We start from the raw sequence: 21290 nt of genomic DNA, 5'->3' as shown, positions 1-21290 counted from the left end.
ACAAGATCTGAAGGTCTGTTTACAGCAAGAGAGTTCGTGGAAGAATACAGTAAACAAGATGTGGTCAACAGGAGGGACGAACGCAAGTCGATCAGCCCAAAACAAATTACGCCAGCATATAGAAAGGCAGAAAATGTTAGTCACACCCACAAAGCCAATGGTAAGCAACAGGCGGAATTAATTGTTGGGTCAGCTTTCTGAACGTCTTCCAAGATGTCTTTAACAAAGCAGCCTTCGACCTAAAAAAGGATTAGAAGGTGAAGAAATAATAGGACAGCTTATTCTAGGAATAAGTGATGGGGGGGGGATTGCGCAGCTAGAAAGGGACACTAGTTTGAACCAACCTCCGAATTCAGAGATGAATCACTCTGGAGACTTCTTTGTAAGGTTGCCTACATATTTAGCACATCTCGATGTTGAGATGCATTTCCCAGAACAACAGCTTTTGTCATCACCTCAGTTCCAAACGGAAGCCTTAAATCTTAGTGCTAAAAGCTGAAGACACTAATTTTGCGACACCTGCATTGGGTAACATGAAAAAGAAGGAACTAAAGAAAAATGGAAGAAAAGGGTGATGGCTTGAAAGATCTCGCCTCTTTAAATGCTACAGCAACAATGTCGCCTTCTATGCTAGATATGCTACTTTTAATGCAAAAAAAAAAAAAAAAAAAAAAAAAAAAAAAAAAACACAAAACCTCTTTATGGAGTATTTCAAATCAGGATTTGTAACTATGATTAAATAAAATCACAAACCAGGTCGTTAAATACCAGTGCTTGTGAATTAAAGGAAATAAATAAATGCATGCCTTCTCTAGTAAGGCCGCTTGAGTTAACACCCAGCGGAAAAGTGAAGGTAACAAGTGTTAATGATCGCATGGCGGAAGCAGAGACCAGGAACATGGAGCTGTTTCTATTTCTTATAAACCTGTTAATAAGATGCCATTATGAGTGGTCTTATTATAATAAAACAATTACAATAAGTGGTAGTAGCCCAGTTAGTTAAGAAAATATGCAAGGAGGGAAGACCCCCACAATAAAAACTGTATATTTCCAAGGTAAGGAAAGAAATAGCAGCATAAATAAAAGATAAAAGAAGGGCTACCTAACGAAGGAGATATCATGGCAAAAATAATTGTAGATATGAAGAAGATGCAAGAGAAGTTCTCCCAAGCGCACTAAGGCAAGAAATCTCAAATGAGGAAAAAGAAAGTGGTTGGGGGCCCCAAAACTGAAAGAAGGATTATATAAAGTACCCAAATATGGCTAAATCCAAACGGTGTTAATTTGGATGAAGTCATAAGGAAAGAGTGAACAGGAATATTGGGGAAAAATACAATTAATACCACTGTGTTGATATTAGTAGAGTGGGTGAAAAACGATAAGATCTATAGAGGAAGACTTTTAAAGTAATTGAAAACTGTGGGACCCTTAATTTAATCAAGTCAAATGACTTGAAACAAGTAGGGTTTGTACATGATTGGCAGGGGAAGGAGGTGACCAAGATCAGTTTATTTTCTCCTTTGATCAAATGACTGGTGCTGAAAGCAGAACAGGAACTGATTAAAATGGTATAAGCATAGTTGGGAATAAAAAAAGATAGAAAAGTTTTGAAATAGCACATTTTTAAGAAATCACGCAGCCCTTACAACAGAACAAACGTTTGCATCCTGGGATGCAGGACCTGGAAGATGAAACTAAAGACAAGTGGATGATGGGAAAGGGGCGTCCCACAGTTAAAGCTCAAATGTCACAAGATCAATGCATTACCACAAGTAAACACTTTAGCAACATCAGTATTGTGGCTGTCATCAATACTATGCTAAGTGATATCAATGTGAAATGAAGTACTCTGCACTATTCAAGGGTTTTATGCTGGGATGGTCAGGGTTTTTTTTTTTTTTTTAAATCGGTTAATGAACCTTAGGAATTGGAGAAAATTGAAACAAGGATATGATGCAATATGTTTTCAAGAAACATGGCTGTGTGGGGAATCATCAAAATTCCCCCCAAAATTATTAAATGAATAAATAAATTTGTACATATATGTACTGCAGCCTCTGCAAATTAGTTTGGGCAAGTATAAGAAGCCAAACGTTTTGATTCAAATTGGTGGGGTGAAATTGTTTCCAAAGTTTGACAACTAGAGTCTGTTGTGCTGGCCAATGTCTGTTTTCAGGGGACAATGATACCCAGTTGTTTAGACAAGAACAGGATCTGTGTAATTTATTAATTCAAGCTCCGTAAAGTTTGCTTATGCTTATGGGTGGCTCCAATGCTACATTGTACCCTAAAGAGGAAGAAAGGAAGAAAGATGGGGATATGCCACCTAAATATGGCATTCCTCAAGCAGCTTTTTATCATCAGATAATGACAAAAATCTTTAAGGAGATATTAGATAATTTGTGATTTACATGCTTAATACAGATAGCCCTGCAAACAGAACATTCAAATTCGGCAAAAAAGAATGCACCACTGATTATGTGTATATTCCTATAAAGCACTTTGATTTTGTTTCATGATTTAGCATACTGCAAGAGAGTGGCAAAGATCACTTCCTTTTAAATGTGGATCTTCCCTTAGGAATAAGGGAGGGTATAAGATTTTCATTTACACTTTGGGTTTAATGTTCCAGAAAAGGTATAGTTTGCGTTGGAGAGCAGCAAATTGACGTTCTTTCACAATTACAAATATGGTTTGACTTTGGGAGGGTAGCTTCCACAAAAATTTCAAATTATTTTAAGAAGGTAGAATACAAGAATGTAAAATATATGTTCAAACTACAATCAAGCCAGAAAAGGAAAGGGTGAACTAAGATGGTTTTACACTGTCAGAAGTTAATGGGTCAACTTAGAAGAATGAGATCTGGGAAGAAACTGCTTGCAGCTGGAAATTACAAGGAATAATTAAATAGGGTAAAATAGAACTATAGTTGACTAATCAATCAAAAACAAGGACATTTTATAAGGGAAAATGGGAAAATATGATAAAGGTGATTCGATTTAAAGATCCCAGGAACTTTGGGAACTTTGTGCAAGATGGCATAGGAGTTGAAAAGAAAAGGTTAAACAGCATGATACCAGAGATACAATAAGGGATACAGAGATCAACTCAAAATTGAGTATAGATATGAACAGGGCTTTCTGAAAAGTATCTCAGCCATGAAGATCAACGAGGTAATTGTGTCATTAAGACTCAGCAGAGGAGCATGTCAGGATGCTTTGCCTTCAGTGATTATTAAGGTAAATAGTGACTGGTTGGCATCACTTTTTTGTCAAGTGTTTAAAGTAGTGGTGACCACTTGTCTTATGACTGAAAGTTGGAATGGGGCAATAATAAAACCCACTTTTAAGAAGGGCATTCCACGTGACTTGAGTTATAGACTCATTAGCCTTACAGATGGGGGTTGATAAGTGTTCTCAAAACTCCTACTTCCCCCATCTGGATGAATCAATAGTAATGAATGATTTAGTGGAGCAAAGAGGTTTTAAGAAAAGTCATTCAACTATATACCATTGCTTTAGTCTAAGTTTGATAGCCAGTCAATAGAGATGGTGGGTAATCTATTCTGTTGCTTTTAAGACATCTTTTGATCTGGTAAATCGTGAGATACTGTGGGAACATCTACTAACATAAAAATCCCAGTAGGGATAATAGATATCCTGAAGGAAGCGCATAGGGGAACTGGGCAAGAATGTAATTAAATCTAGGACTGTTGATCAAACAAGTATCTATTATCAATGGGCTATGACACGGCTGCGTATTGGCCACTACCTTATTCCCCCTTTATTTAATAGAGTTACCTGTAATCTTGTTGAGAGTCCGGGTGTCCAAAAATGGGAGGACAATATACAGACTCTCTACTATATGCAGACAATCTGGTAAGTATGGATGGAACACAAATCTGACCTGTGTGAAATGAAAGGAAAGACCTGATACCCAAATCTTAAACACACAACATTTATATAACCAAGTCAACTTAAACATTTCAAAATATATTTCAGTAGGTGGAAGAGACAATTTTTTGTACTTGTGTGATGAAAAAAATATTTTAATAGGATGAAAAAAAAAAAAAAGTCAGAACACTTTACTTGGTGATGTGCCAATGTTAAATATTTGTTCTGAAACCTAATTTTCACAGATTATTGTTAATACACTATATAGGGCCTCATTACAGGATGCCGCCCTCCATAATACCGCTCCGCGGTCAGAAGACCGGGGAGGGTATTATGAGTTTTTCCCTGGGCTGGCGGGCGGTCTCCAAAAGACCGCCCACCAGCCCAGGGAAAAACTCCCTTCCCACGAGGATGCCGGCTCGTAATCGAGCCGGCGGAGTGGGAAGGTGCGACGGGTGCTACTGCACCCGTCGCGTATTTCACTGTCTGCTACGCAGACAGTGAAATACTAGCGGGGCCCTCTTACGGGGGCCCCTGCAGTGCCCATGCCATTGGCATGGGCACTGCAGGGGCCCCCAGACGCCCCACGACAATCCTTACCGCCATCCTGTTCCTGGCGGGCGAGCCGCCAGGAACAGGATGGCGGTAAGGATTGTCAGAATCCCCTCGGCGGCGCAGCGAGCTGCGCCGCCTTGGAGGATTCTTAGGGGCAGTGGAAAACCGGCGGGAGACCGCCGGTTTTCCCGTTCTGACCGCGGCCAAAGCGCCGCGGTCAGAATGCCCAAGGGAGCACCGCCGGCCTGTCGGCGGTGCTCCCGCCCCCGTTGGCCCTGGCGGTTCTCTACCGCCAGGGACATAATGAGGCCCATAGTTTTGGAAGTAAAGCTGCAAATTAGTGGGAAGGTTTTTAAAAATTTCTTGGAAATGTAATGTCTGTAAATGACAATGCGCTACCAGATCATGCTTTAGTAATATACTTATGAAAGTTTTTTTTTTTTAAACAAACAAAAAAAAAAATGAGAAACACACCTGCCCTGATGGCATAACTATTTGTAAACTATGGGGCAAGTCATGCATGGATCAGGTGTACCCTATATGTGGGCTAGATTTATTATACATGGGGCAAACGTCTAGTGTATTTTATCAAGCAAAAGAGGACTTTTTTTATATGAGAAATGCTAAACTCGTATATTTAAAGGAGCACTCATAAGTGAGAGTGAAGAAAAAGGCAACTGTAAAATACAATATTTGCATAGGATCACAAGACTTGGACCCGTTTTCGGGTCAAGTACATTACAGTTAGGTCTAGTAGATTGTTCAAGCTACTCGACCTGCAGGTCTAGTAACATTTTTATGATTTTTTAGGCCTGTTTAAGGGTGATGTAGGAGAAAGCCCAGTCCCTGCACTGGTTTCTGTGTACTTGTGAGATGTGTGCAGTTAAGAGTCTGGCAGAGCGGAGGTAACTGGGTAGTTGGTGGAAGTCTGATGAGGTAGGTGGGACTATGTTGTGTAATGCCTTGAATGTGTTAGTTACAAGTCAGAAATTAGCTCATGTGTAGATCAGGAGCCAGTAGAGCTTCCTAAAGTGTGGTATGTGCATTCTGTGTGAGAGGTTGAGGGCGACTATACTTCCCAATTCTGGATGGTTTGTAGTCTGGTGAATTGCTTGGTGTTTTTAGCACAGAGGGTGTTCCTGTATTCCAGCTTGCTGTTAACAAGGGCCTGAGTGACATTTTTCTGGTGATACATGGGAGTTATTTAAAGATCTTTCTGAGCATCTTCAGGGGGGTGGAAGCAGGATGGAGTGACTGTCGACTTGTGCAGCCATGTCCAGTTTGTTGTCAATAATGATCACAAGGTTCTTGGAGAGGGTGCTTGGGGGTGGGTGTGGGTCCAAGGATGGCTGTTCATCCACCAGTTGCATTGCTTTGGTGATACGTTCTTTCCGGAGATCACTACTTCTCTCTTGTTGGTGTTGAGCTTAAGACAGCTGGAATTCATCCAGTTGATGAATTCAGCCATGCAGAGAGTGGACTTGTGATTTATGGTGCTGGGGGAGGGGAGGAGGAAGCTTGTTCAAGAGCGAGAGTTTGAGTTGCATGTCATCAGTTTGCAAGAGGATGCTGATGTCATGTGAGTGGATGATACTGGCAAGAGGGGTCATGTATGCGATGTAGAGGGTGGAGCTGAGGGATGAACCTTTTTTGGGCTTCTGAAAAGTATGTTGCCAGGCTAACAGCTTGTGTTCCAGCTGTCAAGAAGTAACAGTTCTAAAGTAGAGCCTCTCCATGGATGCCAATCTTGTGGCAGCAGCTGATGATGGGATATGAAATTGTTTCAAATACTCCAGAGAAGTCAAGGAGGATGAGGGCCATAGTGTTTTCTCTGTCTAGGGTCATGCAGATGTCAGAGGCGACACAGAGTGCTGGGTCGGTATTGTGGTTGGGCTTGAAGCTGGACTGCGTCGTGTTAAGGAGCTGGTTGTTGGTGAGGAGTCTACTGTTATCTTCTGTAGGGCTTTGGCCACAAAGGTGGGGAGAGGGGATCAAATCAGTCAGCAGTTGGCATGTGGCAGGGTCTGTGGAAGGTTTCTTGAGCAGGGGCATGACTGTGGCATGATTCCAGACATCCAAGAAGGTCACCGAGTTGATGGAGTTATTGAGGAATAGATTTAGAGATTCGCCGATAGGTACTTAGGTACCTGGTGAAGGCATGGTGGGGGCAGGGATGTGACAGGGCTCCAGAGTGGAAGGATTTCATAGGGACGGCGGTTCAATCATAGTGAGGTAAAGCGGGCCACAAGATAAGGGTCCACTCTTCCTGTGTGCTGGGAAGTGGAATTGGAAGGGAAATGCGGTCCTGTTGAGGGTCGAAGTTGCAGTATATGGAACATATGCTACAGAAAAATTCTAAGAGTTTGTTGTAAAGGTCTTGTGAGGGGGTGATGTTGCTAGAGATGACTGCTGGCAAGGTGAGGTTTTTTTTGACGAGAGTGTGGACTGATCAAGCGATAGCTTGTTGTCTGTGATGTTGAAGGAGGTGAAAATCAAGTCCAGGTGGTGTCTGGTGGCGTGGCTGGGTCTGGTGACGTGCTTGGTGGGGGGTGAGGTTTTCAAGGTTTCATAGAAGGGCGGTCAAGTTCAGGTCATGTGGACTTCCAGGTAGAAGTTCAAGACTGAGGAGGATGAAGGCCATGATGTTGCTGATGAATCGGAGCGAGGTTGTGATGGTATGTAAACCAGGTTTTCATGCAGTTTGAAGTTTCCTGTGATGTGTAGTTTGAACATGAGTGGTTTCAGGTAGTTGGTGATTGTGCCAGTGGCAGTGATGCAGCCAATGGGATCCCTGAACATGATAGCAACTCTACCTATGGGCTTGTGCTGCCAGTCCTGCCTCACAATCTTGAATCCAACAGGGATAGTTGTGGCAATGTCCAGAAACGAGGCTAGGTTCAGCCATGTTTCTGTGAGGAATAAAATGTCCAGCCCATGGTCGTGTGTGATGGGGTGTTGCATGCTGTCGTTGCAGGGGTGGAGAGAGGTACATTTGTATTTGAAGGCTCCCTGTGTGGTGCAGTGTGACAGGAGCGCAGCAAGCTGTGTGTCCAAGGTTGAGAATCGTGAGCTTTACTGCGGATGGGAGCAGAGCCCGGGTTCCTGGAGCTGGGCGCAGTCCAGGCGCAGACAAGATTGCCTTTGCATCTGTGCTGCAGCTGCCATGAATTAGGTCCCGGTAGTGGAGAGGAATGCAGGGAGTTTGGGTGGGGCTTTGAAGGGTGCAAGAGAACGGGAAACAGATGAGGAGTGCTGGAGAAAATGAGGGTCAGTGCAAGAGAGAAAAGGCACAACAGAGAAGGTGACAAAACAAATGGGCAAAAAGGGCAAAAGCCACTAAAAGGGCAAAAAGCAAGTTTCTAAATAGAGAAACAAGAAACTAAAAACAAGGGTCAAAACAGAGAAGAGAGGCACAAAAACAAGGGCCAAAACGAGGTACAAAACAATTGTCAAAAAACTGAGAAACATGTCATTAAGCGAGGGTCAACTGAGAGAAAACTGGCACAAAAACAAGGGTCAAGACCTGACCAAAGGGGCAAAGAGCAAATGTCAAGCAGAGTAAAGAGATGGAAGAGATGGCAAAAATGCCCTCCACAAGTTTCGTTATGTCACTGACAAAAATACTCGTCTGGCTGAAGCAAACGCTCAGTTTATTATTTTTAAAGAACTAGCAAGCAATAAAATCTCTGACAGAAACAGCTAATCCTGGCAAAAAAACAGTAGCCTCCCCTGCCAGCAGACTGATCTAATCAAGAGAAATTATACTTTAAAAAATAATAATAATAATAATAAACTATGCCCTTTGACCACTATCTTCAAGTATGTTGGCCATTCAGCTTGGCCAGTTTGCTTCCACCTTGCAACTGCATCATCCTGAATGTATTTTTGACACAGGAAAAAAAATACTTTTTAAAGAGAGACACTGTCTGTTGCAAGCATATCTCGGATGTAATTTTTGGTGTGCACGAAAAAAAAAACAGCAGCATCCAAAGGCATAACAATCATGGGTATTCAATGTTTTTGCATGTAACCTATCAGTGAACATTCCTTCGTGTACACTAGATTTGAGCGTTATTACCCTCAATGTTTTCCGATTCCCCCCCCCCCCCAACAGGTTTGGCACTTCTGACGTTGAGCATGGTTCACAGGTGGCCAATGAGGCGATGTGATGGTCATGCTCACTGTTACTATATGTAAATGAAGTGGTTCATCCACCACAAGACAACGTGAGAGTCTGGACGATACTCCAACGCCTCCCCTCTTGCCTTCATTGAAATGTTTAACCCTTAAACTATAAGGGCGGTTGCATTACCACATTTACACCGATACCTAGAATGCCTGTACGTCTGAAGTGAACTGTAGAAAAAGGAATCATTAGGAATTAGATGTCAGGACCAAATGACTATCGATCTTGGTTTGATCTTACTACCATCACAACTCCCAAAATCAGCAGAATATCATATAACCGGAGGTCTTGATTCTCAGCAACTGTTTCTTGCACTCCTCAGACTAAACAGGTAATGAGAAACCACTCTGCAAGGGAATTCCCGAATTATACTGTCCATAAGATTTCAAGGAGAACTTTAATGGCCGAAACCACTAGCGCGGCTTGTGTGCATAAGTTGCTGCAAAGCATGAATGGCAACAAATGCCTATGTTTTATAATGAAAATATATTTTTTATTGCCTAAAACCATTCTGTAATGAAGCAGTATAGAACTCAAAACGCAACATCTAATTCTACGTCCAGGTGTAAACTAGGTATGTGGCAAAAGTATATGTAGGACACTTTCCAAATCAATTCTGCAAACGCAGAGTTAGCTAACTAACTATCTCCCTAACTGGGTGGTGGTGACCAACAGTTAAAAGATAAAGTCGCCGTTATTTAGAGGTGAAATGTCTAATTATACTAAATCTATTTTTACTACAAAAGTACATATCTTACAAACACCTTGCTGCGTCGTATACGTAACATATTTGAATTGCAAATAAGTTAGTGAACACACATTAAGTTGAAAATCTGAAATTAACAGTTTACAAAAGTGACTAAAGACAATTAGAACAGTCGGCGCGCCTTTAAAATAACTGGTGTTCTTTTTTTGTGTACAAAGTACTCTAACTAAATACAGCCTCGTGATCACATCAAGTGAGCATAAAGGCAAAGAAAAAAATGTAAATCAAGCACTGCTACTTAAGATTTGTAGAATCTTGTGGGTATATCCGTGTCCGTCTAGAAGTGATGAGTTTAAAACCGTAACGGTATTATCTGTGGTTGTCATAAGTAGCGGTAGTGGACACTTTTGTTGAGGGCGATGCCAGTGATCAAGTTGATAAACAGATTGTACAGAATGACGTGGGATTCATATGTGAGATTTTATTATGGGGACCTAGTCTGCGGGCTTATATTAAATTGTGGCATACCGACTATATCCGTGCCTTTGTGTACTGCAGGTTTCAACTGGTGGTGTGCCTCAAGAGCCTATTTTCCAGAGTTCTCTGAAGGCGAATACAGAGCCTTTTCAGCCATGAGCGATTACCGTAATCTAAAATGCACTCTCTTTAGCAATCTTGGGAAGTCGGACACTGATAAAAGACCAAATGATTAACAAGCATGGTCAAAGACATTAGGGCTGGGCTACCACAAGTGTGTGAGTGAGAGAGTGAGACTGCCGAAGTGTGTTAAGAGTTTCACTTTTCAGAAAGTTTAACAGTACAGGGTATCAGATTGCCTTCTACAGCCCGTAGCATGCAGAACAGGGATGCACAATTAGACACACCATGCAGAAAAGCACAAAACCATCACTGGCAACTACGTGTCAAATCACACGCTTTGGCAATAAGGAGTGTATTTAATTGCCAACCGTGGAGTGGTTTTAGCTACCCTGTCAGTGTAAACACGCCTGGCCCTTTCAATAAATAAATGGCTTTGAACTTTTTAGGCGAGGCGAAATCCCTGACAAAAAAGCACCGACTTGTGGCAGTGATAGAATAGGAAAAGAAAGCACTACAAATCAGCGTCTCCACCCCCTCCCCCCCTTCCTATATTGAGAAGCAGATCAGGAACAATTCCACTGTGCAGGCGGGGGAAAAAATGGGCACAATTTCTACGTTTCACTTGCTGCGCATGAACTTCGCCAACTCATACCACAAACAGGTTTGTGAACGCACGACAATCCTGCCCAGCTTTATCACCTGCCATACCAGCAGCAGACACACGCACAGCGGTCTTCTATGCTGCCAGCAGCACCAATGCTATCTGTCAGTAGTATAACAGTAGTAGAAAAGACAGACAAGATGACGTACAGATAGATACTAGATGGACACTCGGGAAGCTTTACTAATTCCAGTAACAAGACCTCGTGAAAGTCAGCCCAAATAAGTCACTGCTGACCAGGAGCTTGCACTTACCCCTTCGAAGCCAACCCCCTCCGCACTAAACTGTCTAATCCGGTTCCCTTAATGTTTATTTCAAGCCAAACAACTGTGATGGAAAACATTCGCATTCTAGCAACGCACTCCATATAAACTACTTCTGGCAATGGCAAACCTGTTATGTCAGCTCTCCTACCCCCATGGAGTGGGTGCTCTGGACATCACAGCATGCCCATCTGTACGCTCAGCTGGATGCTCCATACATCTACTGTAAGGATGGAGCACTAGCTGAGCAGAATAGCTTGGTGCATTAAGCCCAATCAATCACCTTTCCTTTTTCTGTGACAGAAAATCACAATGGCGGAAGGACAACAAGTCCACTTTGGTACCTTCAGTGCAGGATGCTCGTAGTCACACGCTCAGCCCTGAACTGCTCTGCTCTTGTAGTGCTCATTCAGCCTCCCCTAATCATTCAATGATTCACTGTCATCACTGATGTCTGGTCGTCGGCTCCCTCTTTACAACCAAACTAGACTACCAATGACACCTGTAATGCAAGGTCTTTAAGGCGGTGTATACGATTCTGGACATCTTTATGTACCACCCAGTTGCATGCATTTACCCTTTTGTCACTAACTGTTGGACCTGGCCATTTCTGCAGGGTTATCCCCATTCTTTTTGCCTTCTTCCTCCTATTTGTTCTGGCCGGTTTTTGTTGTGTTTACTACTGCTAACCAGGGCTTAAGGGCACATGCTCTCTGTCTAGAATGTATTGGCGATTGGTTTTTACCATGATTGGCATATTTTATTTACTAGTAAGCTCCTATTCAAGAGCAGTATGTGTTCCCAGGGCCTGTAAATCAAATGCTACTAGTAGGCCTGCAGCACTGATTGTGCCACCCACATGAATATCCCTGAAACAGGTCTCACACCTGCCCCTGCAGTGTTTGTGTGAGCAGTTTTAAACTGCCAGTTCGACCTGGCAAGTGACCCAAACCTTACCTTTTACTACTTTTAAGTCACCCGTAAGGTAGGCCCAAGGCAGCCCAATGGGCAGGGTGAAGTCTATTTAAAAGGTAGCACAAGTACTGGTGTAGTTTACATGTCCCGATAGGGAAAAACTGCTAAATTCATCTTTCACTACTGCAAGGACTATCTCTTCCTTAGAATAACATGGAGATTGCCTTGAAATATCTTAAGTGTAATTTTCCCATTGAGAGTAGATAAAAATATGGAGTTTTTTTTTGGGGGGGCGGGTGGGGGGGGGGGGGGGGGGGGAACGACACTTCTGCACGACTCTACAAGGTAAGAGAGATCCGTCCTCCAAAGGGAAAGTGGGCATTTTCTTGCTTAGAAAAACACAAAAGGATGATAGACGGAGTCTTGAAACTTTTCAAACATACACCCCTAGTCACAGATCTGGGTTTAATCCATTGTTCTTTTGCTCACTGTGCCACCCCAGTTTGGACCCACCCATATGAAAATCAGTCTTGACCCTGTTCCCCATGTGAACAGTCCAACCGGTGCAGGGTATCACCCCCCCCTCAGCCGAGCTAACTTAAGTCTAGTGGCACAGTGAGCAAGGGACCCATATCTGGGCATACCCTGGCCACTTAGGGGGAATTTAGGAACACAAAAGGATGATGGACGGAGTACTGAAACTAAGCATTTATTTTCTTGCTTAACCATTCTGTGCCTCTGCCTGTCTGTGCAATACACGTCTGGGTCAGGATGACAGTTGGGCTGCTTGAGAATTCACTTCCTGATGGGTCTTCCTGGGTCAGAGTGGCGGGAGGAGCTGACACTTGCACCTGAATAGGGCTGTGCCTGTCCTCACGCAAAGCAGTCTCCAACCGCCTGGAGTGTGTCTGGGTCCAAGGCAGGGAAATGCAGGGTCTTGTGCACTACAAAGACTTCTCTTTGAAGTTTGCCTACTTCAAAGACAGAAAGGGGTATAAGTACTCGACAGCACATAGTTAGACTCCTTCTGGACTGGGGACATTACGAGAGCTGGGTGTTGTAGGAGGAATTGCCTCCCTGCATGTTGCTCTGCTGTGCTGGCCTGCTGCTTCTGTCCTGTGAGTGAAAGGACTGGACTTTGCTTTCTACAACATGCTTCCAAAGGTTCTCTAAGGGGTTGGACTGAGCCTGCCTTCTGTTAAGAAGTCTCAGGGACAGCAAAGACTTCACCCACCAGTTTTGAGGCCCTTTTGCTGACCGTCCGGACTTGCCCAGTGGTGCCAAATCCAGTTCCTGAGCCCTTGGGAGTGTGTCCTGGAGTACCAAAGAAGAAACAGCACATCAACTCGACCTGAGATGTGGTCCCTGCTGAGTGCAACGACCGCAGCACTTCCAAAGTCCTGCCACAGAGTCAGTCCAGAACGCGGTGTCACCAACATCCGTGGCACCAGACTACGCTGCAGCACCTCTGGCCCCATTAACCAGTTTATATACCAAAAAATGCCTTTGAAGTGGGGGGGGGGGGGACTTCAAAGAGTGGCTTTAAAGTGCACAAGTTCCCCTTTCAGCCCAGTCCTGTCTCCCAGGATCCCTGTGGGGGGTTATCAGTCCTTCGTGTGACAACAGGCCATGGGCCTTTGATATGTAAGGGACAGCCCCTTCACCCTTCCTGCCCAGGGAAACCCTTTCAGTATGCAAATGAATGGAGATGTGACTGAGTGGCCTGTGTTTATGGCTGTCTGGGTGGAATGCACAAGGAGAGTCGTTAACCAGCACAGACCAGATATGGACTGGACAGGCTGGAAGGCACAGATGGCAATAAGTGCAGGGAAATGTTCTAGTGGCATTTCTAAAATAGTACTATTAAATCAAATTTCACCAGTGAGCAGGGTTTTCTATCACCATTCTGGCCATACTAAACATGACACGGCCACTCTTTCCAGATCAGAATCTGCCACTCAAAACTATATGAGGGCTTTTCTAATGCTAGTCTGAGAGCAGCAGGCTTCACAGTAGTGGAAAACGAATTTGTGGGTTTTTCACTACTAGGACATGTAAAGCACAAAAGTACATGTCCTGCCTTTTAGCTATATAGCACCCTGTCCTATGGGTTACCTATATGGGGCGACATATGCGGAAAAAAGGGGGTTTAAGGCTAGGCAAGTAGTTTTAAATGCCAAGTCGAAGTGGCAGTGAAACTACACACACAGGCCTTGCAGTGGCAAGCCTGAGACATGGTCAAGGGGCTACTTATGGGGGTGGCACAACCAGTGCTGTAGGCCCACTAGTATTTAATTTACAGGATCTGGGCACATGTACTGCACTTTACTAGGTACCTGCAGGTAAGTTAAATATGTCAATTGGGTTGGAACCAATGTTACCATATTAGGTCGTTACCCTTTACTCTCCACTTCACACAGAGAAGTTTCATTTTCGATTCCCTGTGCATTCGCACACACTGACCTGCCACTCATGCAGTGCTGCCATGAGAAATATGGTTTGTCTGTTTAATACGTGATAACCCGATGATGAGGCCCTGTCACACAATTACCAGTTAAGTGGGTTGGGAACCCTTGTGCTGACACTTTACGGCTTATGTTTGAAGGCTCTGCTGTAATCCAATTAGGTTTATGAAACCTCACCAGGACCTTCGAGGTAGTTCCAGTTAACTTCGTATTTGCTAAGTACGAGAGTAGGTATGGCCCCTACGACAATGCCATGAGTTCAAAGACCCACCTTTCGCCTGCCCCAGGCCTCACCTGTAAAAAACTTTCATTAAGGTTGGCGTGTCTGTGCACAAGGCATTCTTATCTGCATGCCCCTATCTTCATATATTGCCTACCTACTGTGCTGTTATGCATAGTACTAGCCCTTAGCTGTATGATAGAATAAAATAGCCTTTCTATAACAGCTATTAAGGAAAACTTCAAAAGCAGAGATGGGCGTTAATTTGCTAGAGTTGCCATCTTCACATGAACTGTGTTATGATACAATGATTTTATAAATAGACCTCAAGAAAATGCTGCTTTATATGTGTTTTATTAAATGATTTTTAATTTAAAAAAGGGTTAATAAAATGTGAGTTTGCGTATCTCAAATTATAGTTTCAGACCCTTACTGAAACCCATACTATATTAAAAAATATAACATGATTCCAAAGGGGGTGTAACATAAAAGCAGACCACGACAGTGGTTGGTAAGTGAAAGCACAGATATTTACGGCAACCAGAGAAAACGCAGATGAACATAAAGTACAAATGAAGCCAAGGGGAAGTCTGGTTTCCAATATACTGTTCTGTACTAGAAGTCTACCTTTCGATCCTATGCAGGCAGTGCCCAAATGGCCCCCATCAGCACGAAGGAAACTTCGTTAAAGGCGTTCAAAACAGCCAAAATGGTAACGAACAAGTCATGAAATGGATAGTCTCGAATTATTTGCTGGGTAAGTAGCCCAAGGGAATGAAGGAAGGTCTTCAGAAGCTGGTCTTAGCTCATTGTGCAAATCAAAAATATATGTCAGCAAAGGCTAAAACACTTTCTTTTGAGAAAAAGAAGAAATCTATCCACAGTGGTTATAAGGTGGCTCTTTGAGTATCTTTTGGAACCAAGCCCCCGCTTTGAAAATGCACCCACACAAATAAAACAAAATGGATCTTACCCCAATACATAGATTCCAGTAAAATATATTTTTGCACCATCTGAAACTTTAATCCTGAAACAAAATGCGTAAAATTCTGCTGCAAAACAACAGGAAATTCAAAGGCCAGACGTGTTTGGAGAGAGCCAAGAGTATTAAAAGAAAGGAAAAAAAAGGGAATCTGCTTGTGGTGTAGATTGTACTGCAGTTCAGATGTTAGCAAGAGAACAATGATTAAAAAAAAATACACCAAATAGTACAGTTTTGCGACAACACTTCACAAACTCCATAGCCAAGAAGCCATAAAAAAGTCCAATAAATTAGGGCTTTTAGTCCTTTTATTAGTTTAAAAGCCTTCAATTGGATGTTGGCAAAACAGCTTACAACAAGCATTGGCAATGCCAATGGGTCTCACATTTCCGAGAGTTAGAGATATTGGCGCTGAAAATGACAATGTCTTTACACCCAGCTTCTGGAAAGCCACAGGCAGAGTAACATTTTAGCTTGACTATCTACCTAGAAAAGGGGATTTTTTTGTTCTAAATGACACCCTCTTATGATCACTTGAGGCACTGCTGAACTAGAAGTCTCCTGCTTTCTCTTCAATACAATAGTAGTCCAGGATGCAGCAAGAAGAAAACAAGAACAAGGGCATGAAGTGCAAGCGGTTTGAGATGGAACCCCCACCACCCCCCATCTTTGCAGCCACATGAAAACATGCTGCACAAGAGGAGCCTGATCCCTAAAACGCGTGGCACCCCCGCATCTGCTTCCCAAGAATCAACGCCGCCCTAGAGCCACGACAATAAGAAAAAACACATAACTTTAACGCTTCAAGGGTGCCTCATTAACCCTCACACAGCGCTACTGTAAGTTTGTGCACACAACTAAAAAAAAAATGAGTGGATAAAATAAAGTAAGTGAAGAAAACTCATAGAAGGACAGTAAGTACCATTGAAAGGAGAAGTGGGGGGAATGAGGCAGAAAAGGGTGCGAGAAAACACAAGGTGGAGTAAAAGGGATAGAGAGGATTCCAAGTTTGGAGAATGTCATGGTGCTGCGAGTGTGCTTCAGTCTGAAGGCAGCTTGACACCTCTCTGGCTGACATGTCATGGCTTAGGGGTGACTCAAGAGGTGCCTCGCAGTTTAGCACTTAAGTGAGATAAGGCAGTGAGGTATCTGAAGACAATTAGATTTCAAGTATGTGTCACACTTGACTGTGTGGTCCTGTAGAGCCGAGATCTAAAGAAAGTCTAGATATTTTACCTCATTTCTTTTTTGTTTTCCTCAAAATGGAGAACTACTGGTAATTCCAGGGACAATTCTGACCATGTGCATATGCACTTCTGGGGGGCCAAGAATTTATCAACATGCTATGATATTGCACTTCCTTAAACTCCAGTACAGTTGTGATAGCAGCATTTATCACACTGCTTAAAACTTTTTGTAAAAAAAAATAATATATAAAGCTGCATATGAAAGTGTTTTTTCACAAAATGGAATTTTGTTCATTCTTCTTATACGCAACCAGAAGCACTCCTTTGTTTCGAAGGACCAGGAGGTGGAAGATTTAAAAGAAGGTGGGCTGGTGAGCGAGTCGAATGAAATTAGTAGGTGTTTTATAAAATAAAATACCCCCTGAAGCGTTTTAAAACGATACTGAAAATCACAGACGCGCCCCTATCCTCCCAGAATGAAAGTCTACTTTCAGTCTTGTTGGAAGGTCACAATACTCTGCATTTGCCTGCAGTATTCCGAAAATGTACAGATGAGATACTTTATCTCATATATTATAGGTCTGTCTCTACTCTAAAGATTCTTTTAATTCTTCCTTTTTTTGAATTTATAGTTATGATGTGGCTCTGTAGTGGTACCCAGTATTTTACTGTGCGTCCTTTAACTTCTTGGATTAAATTTAGTAAATTGAGGGCCATGCCCATTTGAGAAGGGTTGGACACGAGTAAAGCGTGATGAAGTTTTCCTGTTTGGGTGATTTGGTAAATTAGCTGCACAAACCAGATTACTCTAAAACGATGTAATTCTTAAATATTAACACATCACCCAAGTACCATTACACTTCGAACAAGGATATGGAATTTATGTAAAAGAAATTAGAGTAAATTGAATGCGCTGGTGAGGAAAACAAGTAAGAAACGATACACCACCTGTACTAGCAGGGAGAAGAGAAACAGACCCCTTAAAAACTACATTCCAACCTCCACCTGACAAGTTTTCACCACAACCTCGAGGGACCATCACATGCATGCTATTACTAAGAAAAGCTCTCTTTGTAGCCGACATCAATAAGGTGACCTTACCAGGCAAAGACTGACACTTCTCAAAACACATTAACAATCATAGGCGCACGTTGTCCCGTTGGGTGCTCTCAGTTCGAAGCACTGGTTGTGCTTTGGTGATAAGTAGTGTGAAGAGATGCCAATACCCAAATGCTTAAACACAGCAGAGTCAAAAATGAACACGCTCACAATCCACAGAGCTATTGCTACGAATGGTAACAACGCATACCCAAGTGGAATGTACAAGTGTTTTACTTATTTTGCATTTAATAGTGAAACAGATTAGATACCAGCCCAAAAGTGACGTACTACTGCACAGTACTACGAAAATATGATCTGTTACAACATGCACAATTTGTTTGACATGGTGCTTATTGAAACAGAAGACCCACAAAACGATAACTGTTCAATGTGATCCATACAGCTGCCGAGGTCATAAACCACAAGTTAGGACAAACGACTTGTACATGTCACCAGAACCTTGAACTGGCATTAATGGACCATAAAACACGATTCACTTCTGTATTTTATTTTATTTTTTTAATTACAAGTTAATGGTCCCACAATGCACTACCTGCCGTACCACTGTTGAGTCATAGGGAGGACTTCCAAGCCCTCGGAAGTGAGCAGTTGGGAGCAGCAACGGCACTGAAGATGAACAAGCACCAGAAACAAATAATAAACAATAACCTGTCAGGAGGGTGGAAGAAATAGTACGTCAATAACAGTGCGAGCAGCAGAGGGGCACTAATATAGACATATTTCCTGATACTAATCCATCACGAATTCTTGTTGGGTTCCGGAGTAGCGTGCTACTCGCTGAAAAGCGCTTCGACGCCTCTTCAGGGGTAGTAAGCACTATATAAATACTATTACAGTACAACACAATTACATTTATTTAATCTGTGCTTGGTCCCTGCCCCACAGTCAGAACCGAAAGTGACGTTTGGCCAGCACTGGCCAATCAAGAAGGCCGCATAGAAGAGGGACGCTGCAGCCAACAAATGGTAAGCCAGGGCGGGCTCCAAACCCCTTTTTAACTACAACAGCGTCTCGGTACTGCATGCTATCGCAGGTTCGACTCTAAAAAACAGCAAACTCTGATAAACGGTGCTGGGGCTACTGGCCCTAAATGCATTACATGCGCCTAGGTACTATCAGAGCACAAGATCGGGAAGAAGTTTGGTGCTCTTTTAAGGTTGTATAATACGTCGAGCATATGGCACATCTTTCTCAGTAAACGACCGTGGCAAAACGTTATTCAAATAACAGGAATCGAAACCAGGACACGACGGGCTTTAAACCCTACCCGTGCAATGCGTTACCGAGGCGGAAGTGAACACAGCGTTCCCTTTCAATGGCCTCACACGCCCATCACGATAGCTGTCTGGCCCTCTGCACCGAGTCATCGCTGTCGGAAACCGCACCAGTCTTTAAACTCGTATTTTACAGTAATCTGTACGCACGTCCTCTACATCGTGGTTCGGGGGGGGGCTAGGGAATAACCAGTTACATTAAAAGACTGATTAAAATTGAATTAGAACGTTTCCAAAAACGGGGGATGGGAGATTATTATTCTGCAACTGCCTTTCCCAAAATAAAGAAAATGATCTTAAAAAAACGATTCTATCGCTGCCAATACAAGCCTGCTTCTAACTCGAGGGGGAGGGGCCACTTCTCTGCGCCGGGTGGAGGGGAGATGGGCGTGGCGCCCCTAACCTGACGGTTGTGCGCGAGACTTCCCGTTTACGCACGTAATCCAACCCGCTATTATCTAACGGCCTTCCACACTCAGTGCTGTTTAGTCGGCGGTGAAATGTTTTTATTTGTTTATTTTTTTACCTGCGTTGTTACCTCCTCGGGCTTCCACAGCGGCCGCAGCTCCTTAAGCAGCCGCATCGCCCCTTCGCGGCAGCCGCGCTCGTCCACAGTCAGGTTCATCCTGGGCACGTCGGGGGAGCCGGGTGGGACGTGAATGTAATGGGACATGGTGGGTCTCAAGAAGTGAAACAGGGTGGCGCGGGCGAGACGGTTAATTTTGAGGTGTTTCTGGTTTTATAGGGTACTGTGGAATTCGCCCACTGCACTGCCCGTGTAGTGTCAGCTGCCCGGTGTTTGTGAGGTGCTGCTCGCCGTCTGACAGTACTAAAGAGCACGAACGGTGTCCGACTATCCCTTCAGCGCGAATCAGGCGCCTCTGATGCAGCCACTAGGGTTATAAGGAGCCGGCTCACACGGAAATTTCCACTTCGACTCTCCTCCCCTAACAGCCCCCGCCTCTCGGATACGGGCCCGCGACGGAGCCTCCCCGCTGCATGCCGGGACTGGCCTGATGTGCGCGTCACTGTGAGGTTGGCAGTGACGTTTGTCGTCATTGCACATGGAAGCGTGTCCGGGCGTAGGCTGCTTTGCGGAGCCGATAGCTTAGCCAGGGTGACGCTCTAATTTTATACCCCAACTGTGGTAGGTGCAGTGGCACCGAGGACCAGTGATGGGAACAGCACACTGGATCACAGTTTTAGCTACTCTTTACACCCAGCGAAAGGATGTGGAGCAATTTTCCATAATTACACCAGGGCCCTTGACATCTTTGCTATGCCTCTGTTTGAGAAAGACGTTAAATAAACACTTTAAAGAGAGCGGTACCTTTTTCTTATCACACTCATTTAGCCTGTATCCTTGTTAATCGCTTTCAACGTAATATAACATTGATCAAACATGGACTTTTGCAGGCCCACATTTTCCCCAAAAAGTGAAACGCGAAGGAATCTTCATTAAAAAAAAAGAAAGCATTAAAAAAAAGGTTATGTGCATCAAAAAAACTCTTAAAGTAAATGCTTTACTGCATGTTTAAATGTATTTAGCACTTACTACACGTAGGATACTGAAGCATTCGACAAAACAGATAGCGCACTACATGGAGTGTGTGGTTGGAACAGATTTGTCTTTGTCGGGAGTCTACACTGGCAATGTCCTGAGCGGTGTATTGTATCTGGCCCCCATTTTCCATATTTTTTGTAACTATATTTCCTCTATTTTACTAACGCGCATAACAAATTGCAATCAACCAAATGCACATTAATACAAATGCAGTGAAACTTAGGTAATAATAACCTAAACAGTGTGACATTACACTATGAACTCCGGGGGGGGGGTACAGCATGGAACGAGGGGATGGCAGATAAACAATACAAAATTGCCCTATTTGTGCTGTTAACATTTACTGGCATGCATCTGTTTTGGGGATTTTAAGAAGTTTAACAAATCTTGACAAATGTGGTGTGTTCAGAGCTCCATACATTTTCCAAATGATGCAATCAATAAAGTCTATCAAATTGAGAATCGCCTGCCTTGCATTGCAAATGGTGCAAACTAATAGAGCCGAAGGTCTGGTAGGGCTACAGCTCCATCTTCGTGTGATAATTTCAGAATCTTAATCTACACTTGAATTCATATGTATATACCAACATGAAGCTATTACAAGCGAAAAAACGTGCTTGACGTCACTGAAGCTGGCCGTAGGGGGTGTCTGATACCAATGCACAAGCTGTTTAACCTTCAGTAGCTCACTATGATT

General features: G+C 43.3%; 1 protein-coding gene across 1 annotated transcript in view; it reads right to left on the bottom strand.

Moving 5' to 3' along the window:
• The window catches only part of ETNK1 (ethanolamine kinase 1), a 173908-nt gene extending 153878 nt beyond the window's left edge, over positions 1-20030 (bottom strand). Inside the window, exon 1 of the mRNA XM_069228571.1 lies at positions 19556-20030. Coding sequence (XP_069084672.1) covers positions 19556-19702 — 147 coding nt within the window. The 5' untranslated portion in view covers positions 19703-20030. The remainder of the gene's footprint in view (positions 1-19555) is intronic.
• Positions 20031-21290: the final 1260 nt, after the last annotated feature.

This window comes from Pleurodeles waltl, chromosome 4_1 (genome assembly GCF_031143425.1).
Source record: "Pleurodeles waltl isolate 20211129_DDA chromosome 4_1, aPleWal1.hap1.20221129, whole genome shotgun sequence".
Classification (NCBI taxonomy): domain Eukaryota; kingdom Metazoa; phylum Chordata; class Amphibia; order Caudata; family Salamandridae; genus Pleurodeles; species Pleurodeles waltl.
This window is presented reverse-complemented; position numbering and strand designations above follow the sequence as displayed.